This window comes from Asterias rubens, chromosome 19, assembly GCF_902459465.1.
Source record: "Asterias rubens chromosome 19, eAstRub1.3, whole genome shotgun sequence".
In the NCBI taxonomy this organism is placed as follows: Eukaryota; Metazoa; Echinodermata; class Asteroidea; order Forcipulatida; family Asteriidae; genus Asterias; species Asterias rubens.
In genome coordinates this window covers 11597845-11607625 of record NC_047080.1, presented here as the reverse complement: position 1 = coordinate 11607625, position 9781 = coordinate 11597845, and the positions used below count along the sequence as shown (strand labels likewise).

Below are 9781 nucleotides of genomic sequence, written 5' to 3'. Positions count from 1 at the left end.
CTAAGTTTTGCCCTTCTGATTTGGCCGTGTCCGAAACGACGACTTCGGCTACAGCTACGTCTAGATCAGCGCGTCTACCAGTGTTGAAGAATAGGCAGACGCGCGCGATCTAGCCGTAGCTGTAGCCTAAGTCGCCGTTTCGGACACGGCCTTATAACTGTGGCCAGTGGAACACAAAGCAATAGACTGGTGCGCCTCGCATCATTAATTAAGTAAAGAGTAAACTAAGTCAAGGAACTATGCAGGGGTGCCACTCCTATAAAATCAGTAACTTTAGGGGAACCACTTTGGCAAAAATCCCATTGCAATAAGGATCAATAAAAACAAAGTTAAATTTCACTCCTCTACACAAGAGGTCCAGAAGCACATTAAGGATCTTGAGAAGGAAAATGTCATCAAACCAAGTCAGAGCTCATTCGCTTCTCCAGTGGTGATCGTCCGAAAGAAGGATGGGAGCATTCGACTGTGTGTCGATTACCGAAAGCTGAACTCCAGAACAATTCGAGATGCATATCCTCTACCTCGGATCGAAGAAGCGCTGGATGCTTTGGGAAAAGCTAAGTATTTTTCTTGCTTAGATTTGACCTCTGGCTATCACCAAGTTGGTGTTGCTGAAAAGGACCAGCCAAAAACAGCTTTCACTACCCCGATGGGCCTGTACGAGTTTACCAGAACGCCATTTGGACTTGTCAACGCACCCGCCACATTTCAACGCTTGATGTCGAATGTATTCAGCGGCATGAATTTTGAAAGTGTCCTGCTCTACCTCGATGATGTCATCATCTACAGCTCGACGATTGAAGAACATATGACTCGACTAAGCCAAGTGTTTGACCGATTAAGACAGCATAACCTCAAGCTTAAACCCTCCAAGTGTCACTTCCTGAAGAGCAGTGTACAATATCTGGGTCATATTGTTTCGGCAGACGGTATTTCTACAAACCCTGAGAAAATAGCAGCTGTACAAAATTGGCCGATTCCCAAATCAAAGAAGGATGTCAGGAGTTTCCTTGGGATAACTGGCTATTATCGGAAGTTTATCCAAGGCTATGCAAAGGTAGCGCGTCCTCTCTTCGGCCTCATTGGGGGGAAACGTGGAACTCGAGACCCACTGTTTGTCTGGACGGACGAGTGTGGTGTTGCATTTCAGACGTTAATATCCAAGTTAACATCAGCTCATATCTTAGCATATGCTGATTATGATCTTCCTTTCGTCATACAGACTGATGCATCTCTTGAAGGCCTTGGTGCAGTGCTTACCCAACAACAGGATGGCCGTGAACGTGTAGTGGCATATGCGAGCCGCACTCTCTCTTCAGCCGAGAAGAAATATCCAGCACACAAGCTAGAGTTTCGAGCATTACATTGGGCCCTGACTACTAAATTTCGAGATTATCTGTACGGACATAAGGTAACAGCGGTAACCGACAATAATCCTATGACCTATGTATTGAAGAGTGCTAAACTGGACGCTCATAGTCAACGGTGGGTAAATGACCTATCTCTTTTCGAATTAGACATACTGTATCGTCCAGGAAAGAATAACGCAAATGCTGATGCACTTTCAAGAATTACTAGAACAGAAGTAACATGCATCTGGACGCAACCGAGAATGGCTCCGTGGAAAAGCAGACAACAGAAGAAGTTGAGGTCCACGTGCAAGCTACTTTTTCGACCCATGATGTATCGACAGAGACGGACCGCCAAAGACAATCTGTAACTGATAAACCAACATCCCCGCAATCTAAAGAGACTTCTGAACATGACAATGCTTCATCAGAGAAGTACATGTATGGAACCAGTACTATTCAAGATGACGGGAAACTTCGGAAAGCTCAACAGGAAGATGAAGGTATCAGTCGCGTACTACATCTCAAAACAACCAGACGTAGCAAGTTGAGTCAAAGACAAACCAACCGTGAAGAAAAAGATGTTCAGAGACTGCTTCGTTCATGGGACCATCTTCAGGAAAAGGGGGGACTGAAAACAGAGAAGGTAATGACGTACATTACATCCCAGTTCTACCTCGGTCACTACATAAGACAATCCTGAAGAAACTCCATGACGAGATGGGACACCTTGGATTCCAGAAGACTCTACGATCAGTGAGGAAACGTTTCTACTGGCCTGGTGCATACTGTGACGTGAAGAATTACATACAAACCTGTGAACGTTGCACTTTGCGTAAACGTCCAGAAGGAAGACGGAGCGCTGGGTTGCAGAGTATTCGTACAAGTCGTCCAGGAGAACTAGTCTGCATCTTGAGAAGTCTTGAGAAGTCGGCTGGCGGGTATGAACACTTACTGGTTGTAACGGACCACTTCACTCGTTATGCCAAAGCATACCCAACAAGAAACCAGAAAGCGACGACGGTGGCACGAGTATTGTGGGAGAGATACATTTCGAACTTCGGTATTCCAGAGCGACTGCATTCCGACCAAGGGAAATGTTTTGAGTCTGAAGTAATCCGTCAATTTTGTGCAGTTATGGGAGTGTCCAAGAGCAAGACAACGCCCTACCATCCCCAAGGCAACGGAATGACAGAAAGGTTTAACCGAACTCTTTTATCGATGCTCGGCACCCTTGATCCAGGGAAGAAGGTGAATTGGGCATCGCACGTTGAAATTTTGACACATGCCTACAATTGCAGCCAACATGTTTCGACAGGCTACTCGCCCTTCTTCCTGATGTTTATGAGGGAACCTAAGCTGCCAGTGGACGTGATTTTCCCTTGCCAAGGAGAGGACATACAACACATTCATCGTGATTACAACTCTTTCGTCAAAATGCTGAAGGAAGAAATGACAACGGCGTTCAATTTGGCAGAGACAAATGCAGATAAGGCACGCCTGAAGCAGACCGGCGCCTATAACAAGAAGGTTAGTGAGCGTGAACTTCAAGTAGGAGATCTGGTGCTCGTGCTTAATCTAACACCGAGAGGAAAGTGTAAGCTGAAAGACCGATGGGAAGATACTCCTTACTTGGTTGTAAAGAAGCTCGATGGTATTCCAGTATACACTTTGAAGCAGTTGGAAACGCAAAAGGAGAGGACGGTCCACCGCAACCTGATATCCCTTTGCCCTTTCGAAGTTCCACTTGAGCAGGAGATATCCAATGCTGACACACCTCTTCAATCTTCTGGTATGGACGTTACCATGGAACCACCTTTGGGGTTCCGAGACGACTTAATCCTTCATCACCCTAGTATGACTGATGTAGTTCCCCCTCCAGAGGACTTCAGTGATGTTGAACTCTCTTCAGTGAACTCCAGTTCTGTTGACGAGATGTGGGACACCAGCCGACCCAAGAGGATCATCCGCCCACCTATGAGGTATCTTGATGAAGCCTGATGAAACCGAAAGACGACGTACTTCCCAGATGTATTTCCCTTTAGATTGTTTTTTTTAATTGTTGAGGACAACAAGGTTTTCAAGAATGGGCGTGTGTAGAGGAGTGAAATTTAAATTTGTTTTTATTGATCCTTATTGCAATGGGATTTTTGCCAAAGTGGTTCCCCTAAAGTTACTGATTTTATAGGAGTGGCACCCCTGCATAGTTCCTTGACTTAGTTTACTCTTTACTTAATTAATGATGCGAGGCGCACCAGTCTATTGCTTTGTGTTCCACTGGCCACATGTGCTAGTGTGGGTCAGTGAGCAGCGATACAGCGTTGAGGACAGATCCAATTTCAAGTTTCCTCTTGTGTCCTCCAAAATTCTTAAAAGTTTGGACATCAAGTTCCTGTATTTCCCTGTGTGCTCAATAATTCTGGTGAGTTTTCATTTCTTTACTTATTTTATGCAATGTCTATTCTATGTACATATTTACCTTTTGTGCATTATTTTTGTTTTTGTTGAGATAAACCTTTTAGAGTATGGAAACTATTTTTTTTGCCTTTGGTAGGTTTCCAAATAAAGTTTATTTCAACTAAGTGAAGCTTTGTTCACATTGCATAAAGGTTACTGTTGAAGGTTATGAAACTTTTTGAAACTAATTATTATTCCTAAAGTCACTTTGCTAAAGACCAGTGTTTTTATGTCATTTTCCTTGTTTAGTTTGGAGGCACTTTAATCAGTACCTTGACCAAACTTTTGCATCAAGTGTTAACACTTGTGACTGGATTTTATTTACTGTGTCAATGGTTTTGGGATAAGTTGATAATGAAGAGGAATTTCTGTATGATATTAGTCTGGATTTACTTGACTGACTTTTCTTAGGACTGTTTTATACTAACTTTAAACAGAGGTTTGATGCTGTGTTTTTTATGTAGAAACCTGATTTTTCTTTTGGACCATGTTGCCTGTGCATTTCTCATTCTTCTCAGGATGTTTATTTTGGGGATTTGCATACCTAATGAGTTCCATAGGGTTGTGTAGCTTCTTCAAGTTTATGGCTGGTTTTATTACTTAATCCCCTGCCACAGTAAACAGTTCCTTTGTTATTTAGATTTTTGAGGTGTCTTGGAGAGATGATTTTCTCTTAAGTTTTCTCAGTATAGTTTTGTACAGGAAGAGTGTACGGTGCATAGTATAATTGGAAATGCATATTTTGTTAATGTTTATTTGTAAACTGATCTTTAATCATTTCTTTTACATTTTGTTCTTTGTATTTACAGGCTATTCATTATTTGTTCTGATTGTGCTTAGAGAGTAATTCGCTATTAGTGCTGTGTTGGGTTTTGACTTTTTTTTATATTTTGTATTTTTGAGTTTAATCTGGAGTTAACATTTGCTCTGGCTTAAAGTAAATTCTTCTGGATTGTTCGAACATCAGTGGTCAAAGTTTAATTAAAAGTTCATAGTGTTGTTTCAGTGCAAAATTTAGTGTACTTGCCCCAGTTATTTAAGGAAAATCTGCGACTCGTCATTTAGATCTTCGGTCGTCACTGCAATCCCTCTAGCTTTATTAGTTTTATTCATTTATTTTCTAAGTGTACCCATTTTCCGGGTTACATTTACAACTGCCACTATTTATATTTATGAAAAACCAATGATGTATTATACCATGTGAGGACAATACCGAAATAAATGTTTATTGAATTGAATTGAATTGAGGCTGGGCGGGCGGGTTGTTGTTTTTTTTTTTTGGGGGGGGGGGGGTAACTATGCCAGCCAGGGGACAACACCACACTGAAATATGGAAAGTTTGTACCATTCTGTCTAACATTACTATGTAAACAATGGATCAGGGACGGGTCTTTTGCGGCTGTCGCTTTGGAGATAAAGTCCAGAAGGGCACTAGTCTAGAGCTGATTTAAAGATTAAAACATTCAAGGAAAACAATAACAGAAACAATTGACATGCTAAAAAAACTGTGGATCTTTAAATCTCGCATGCAGCCTTTGGTCACTTATTGAGTGTCCATTTTTAAATGAAGGAAATGAGGTCGCTGTTGGGAGAGTGATTCATGTCAATGTCTATTATAAACGTATACTTTTCCCTTACAAAGATCAATCTGCAGCATTTTTAGATAACACTGCGCCAAAGTGAATGCTTGTATTAGTGCATAGTTTCAGCAGAGAACAAGGTGTTTTGCGGTAGCCCGTTTGGTGGAGATAACATAATTATATTAAGTACAGATTCAAGGATCAAAAGCTATTTGCCCAAAAACAAGATAAAACAGCAACAATTGCACTTTGACTCTTATAATCTTTAAATCTTGCATGCAGCCTTTGGTCACTTATTGAGTGTCCATTTTTAAATGAAGGAAATGAGGTCGCTGTTGGGAGAGTGATTCATGTCAATATCTATTATAAACGTATACTTTTCCCTTACAAAGATCAATCTGCAGCATTTTTAGATAACACTGCGCCAAAGTGAATGCTTGTATTAGTGCATAGTTTCAGCAGAAAACAAGATGTTTTGCGGTAGCCCGTTTGGTGGAGATAACATAATTATATTAAGTACAGATTCAAGGATCAAAAGGTATTTGCCCAAAAACAAGATAAAACATCAACAATTAGACTTTGACTCTTACAATATTGACTATGTGTTTTCGAGATCACGTGGTTAAAAGATAAGAAATAATCATGGTAACATGATACGGTCTGATATCCACATTCGCAGTTAGGTACTCTGACAAGGTAAGTTGATGGTCTTCGCTCTCGTCTTGTGAAAATGAACAAGATACAAAATAATTACATGCGCACTTGTCGTTATTTGTCATAAAACTGTTAAAATATGCATCTGAATTGAATTGAATTGAATTGAATTGAATTGAATTGAGTCGAATTGAAATGAATTTAAGACGCAACAGGTGTTTTTCTGCAAACATTTTGCACTGCCCTACGTTTGAAAATCTATAATGAGTGTTTGAAAACTGTAAAAGAGCATATGCACCGTGCCTGTTATCAGTAATACCTTGCTGCACCTGTTTGCGTTTCGCAGTGGAAATCACGGTGTAAAATTTATATAAAAGTGAGTTGTAGCTGCACGTGACGTCACGCGAGCAAATACGTGAACTTGAACACATAGAGTTATATAACTCTATGACGTGGACGTCAAAAAGTCAAGTTGTTGTGTGTGACGTCGCCACTTTGGGCTTATTTCATGCTCACGTATGACGTCTGCGCGCGCGCACACGTCCGTACCTTGCTAAAAACGTGAGATTTTAACGACATTTTCTGACGCAGAAAGTGCAGCTAAACCTCCCTAATTTCAGTTTTACAAACAAATCTTTCTTTCTATTGTTTTATGACTTATCGGTAATTTCTCCACTGCAGATTTTTTCAGATTTTCTCAACAATTCAAAGTGTACGAACACAGTATGAAGTACGCATTGCTGGTATTGTTTGCATGTGTCGTCGGCCTCCACGGTGGACATGAAAAAGAGAAAGGCGGCTCTTCCCACGAGCATCAGTTGGTGGAGAGTAAGATATCACAGGGAGTGCTAAGTCTGATTGAGAATGCCGTGAAGGTTGCCCAGTACACCAAGGTTGCGGAGAGACAGAAGGCACTGAGTCGTGTGCAAGTCAAACTGGAGGCTATTGTGGAGCTACTGGAGTCAGAGGAACTCGACCCCGAACCCGCAACTACCGTTTACTACAAAAGTATACAACATTTTATTATCTCTCGGTTCATTGTTTTGTTTTGATAAGTTAAGTGTCCGATTTTGTCAGTTTCTGGTTTCCTTAAAGCCCGGTTCATACTTTTTGCGAATGCGATTGCGATACGACGCGAATATTGACGTCACTGGCCTGCCCTCGCAGTGAATGTTTCGTAGGGGTTGAGCACAAGTTAATTTTTTTTGTGCGCAAGTTTCATAAAAATATGTTCAAATTGCATTACTTTCAATAATAACAAATGCATGTTATGTTAACAGTAATTTATGAATATTTACAAATAAAATACATTGTAAAATACTTTATCCCTGGACAGATTATTACAAAATGAAAATTGTTTTCCCCCAGATTGTCAATCTCTATTGAGCGAGGGCTTCAGAGAGAGTGGCGTGTACGACATCTACCCAGAATATCCCGAAGTAATGGAACCAATGAAGGTGTACTGCGACCAAGTCACAGATGGTGGAGGCTGGATTGTATGTATAGACATCTACCCATCACCTCCCCCTCCACTGCCCCCCCCCCCTCCCCCACCAACTACCTCCTTATAAAAAACTTAGAGGTCATACTGATCAGATCTGGGTCCCGTCAGGCTCAGTTGACATCTGCGTCAGTACAACCCATAATCTGTGTCAATATGACCCAGAAATTTGTCACACTGACGCAAAATCCGAGTTTTTTTTAAACCACTTCTCGGGTCAGCCTGACTTGGAAATGGTTCAGTTTCCCTGTGAGCGAATCAGGGTCAATGTGACCTAGTGTTAACAATATTCAGAATGTTCTGGTCCTTTTGTTTTTTTGGTTTTTGTTTTACGAATTAGAAGGTATGGGAAACATTGTTTTATGTACTTTCAAGGAGTAGAATAATGGCTCACCGTTAGAAAAAGTCTTTAATATGTAGCAGCAGAGATGGTTGTAATAGATTGAGACCAAAGCCCCCTATTCACGCCAGAGCAATTTAACAGCACTGGCCCCAAGCTTGCTAAAATTGTAGCAAGTTTGTTAACATAATTACAATAATATGACTTGTGTAAAAAGACAACAATTTTTGAAGTGTCCTTATTCTAGATCACTTTTAAAACCGTGTCTAAACATCTGCCCTACTGATGATGGTTTCGTCTTCTATGTTATTCTTAAAAGGGAAATGTATTTATTTCTGTGCTTTCTTCTCAAGGTTTTTCAGCGTCGCCGGGATGGGCTTCAATCATTCGAGAAAACATGGGACGAGTACGCCCAGGGCTTCGGTAATCTTAGCACTGAGTTCTGGCTGGGTAACAACAACCTGCGAATCCTTACTAAGCCTAAGAAGTCTCTTGGAAGTTTGGGCGGGAACGTTGTGCTGCGAGCTGAAGTCACCGACTGGGCTGATTTGAAAGCGTTCTCAAAGTATAACACATTCACCGTAACTGGAGATCTTTACACTCTGACTGCTGAGGACTTTGACGAGTCATCGACAGCAGGTAAATTATTTTCAGTATGTAGGCCCTTTTCGAAACCACGAGTTCGGCTCTACATTCGGCTCAGGATGGCTTGGCGCGTTGAATCCAAAGCTGAAGCCGTGGTTTCGAAAAGGGCTAGGAGCTTGGTGGCCGATGATCTATCAGCTGATGCAGCAAGAACTCAGGGTGCCAATCGAAAACAAGAACTCAAGTGCCGACCGTAACTATTAATTAATTTCCATCTGTATTTTACATAGGGGATGGATTGGCATATCAAACAGGCATGGACTTCACCACTATCGACCGGGACAACGACGAGGCATCTGGCGGTAACTGTGCTGAATGGATGAGGGGTGGCTTCTGGTTCAACTACTGCCACACAGCCAACCCTAACGGCCCATATCTCCAGCGAGGCGGACCCTACGGGGCCTTCACACCAGGGACTGACCAGGGGGTGAGCTGGACTACGTACACCGGGCATGGTAGGGAACCAAGGCAGTATTCCCTCAAGGGGACAGAGATGAAACTGCGCAGAGAGCCGGAGATTCTTCAATAAGTACAAGATGTATTTGATGGATTCATCTCAATTTAAGCACCTGCAAATTATTTCAATAATTCAAGTGAACAGTAAATTTACATGATTGAACATTGGAACAAAATAATGTTTATTTTCCATTGACTGAGTGTCGCCGATTAACATGGGAAATTCACATGGGCTAGAGGAGGAGGACTCAATAGAGGGCGCTGTCAGAAAAGGTTTTGTATCACATTATTTGCCGTAAGGGTTGGGGGGGGGGGGGGCGACCAGAATCTCCGGAGGGAGGACAGCATCTCATGTCACAAAGGCAGCTTCCAGTGGTTGTTCGTTATGGAGATTGTGGTTTTAAGACTACTGGTGACTACTTCTTTCAGCAATCAGACATTAATTCCATAATCTTAATGATTTAAAGTTAAAATTTGAGACAGTAAAATAGCCTTATCGGTTTGATCGCAAAATATTATTACGATCTCGCCTCCGTTTTGTTTTGAGTTATCAGTAGCAATTTTGATGATTTACCCTGCAGGGCGCCCCAACAGTTTGCCCCGGACAGGCAATTTCCATCGCGTGGTCCAAGGCCGTCATCCGAAGGCGAAGGGCCCGGGCAGACATAATGCGCGTTGACACCCCCCCCCCCTCCGCATACCTAACAACCCTGGTCTTATTATCATATTTATGAAGATTGCACTATTTTTGTCGTTAAGCTCTATTGAACAAATCAATTACAAGTAATTTATTTTTACC

The 9781-nt window shown here is 41.8% G+C and overlaps 1 protein-coding gene across 1 annotated transcript; it reads left to right on the top strand.

Moving 5' to 3' along the window:
• Nucleotides 1-3471: 3471 nt before the first annotated feature.
• Nucleotides 3472-9551, top strand: LOC117303261 (microfibril-associated glycoprotein 4-like). The gene is made up of 5 exons (XM_033787417.1): nucleotides 3472-3771; nucleotides 6722-7048; nucleotides 7409-7536; nucleotides 8235-8520; nucleotides 8757-9551. Exons 2-5 carry the CDS (start codon nucleotides 6766-6768, stop codon nucleotides 9053-9055), a joined length of 996 nt encoding a protein of 331 aa, XP_033643308.1. The 5' UTR covers nucleotides 3472-3771; nucleotides 6722-6765; the 3' UTR covers nucleotides 9056-9551.
• Nucleotides 9552-9781: the final 230 nt, after the last annotated feature.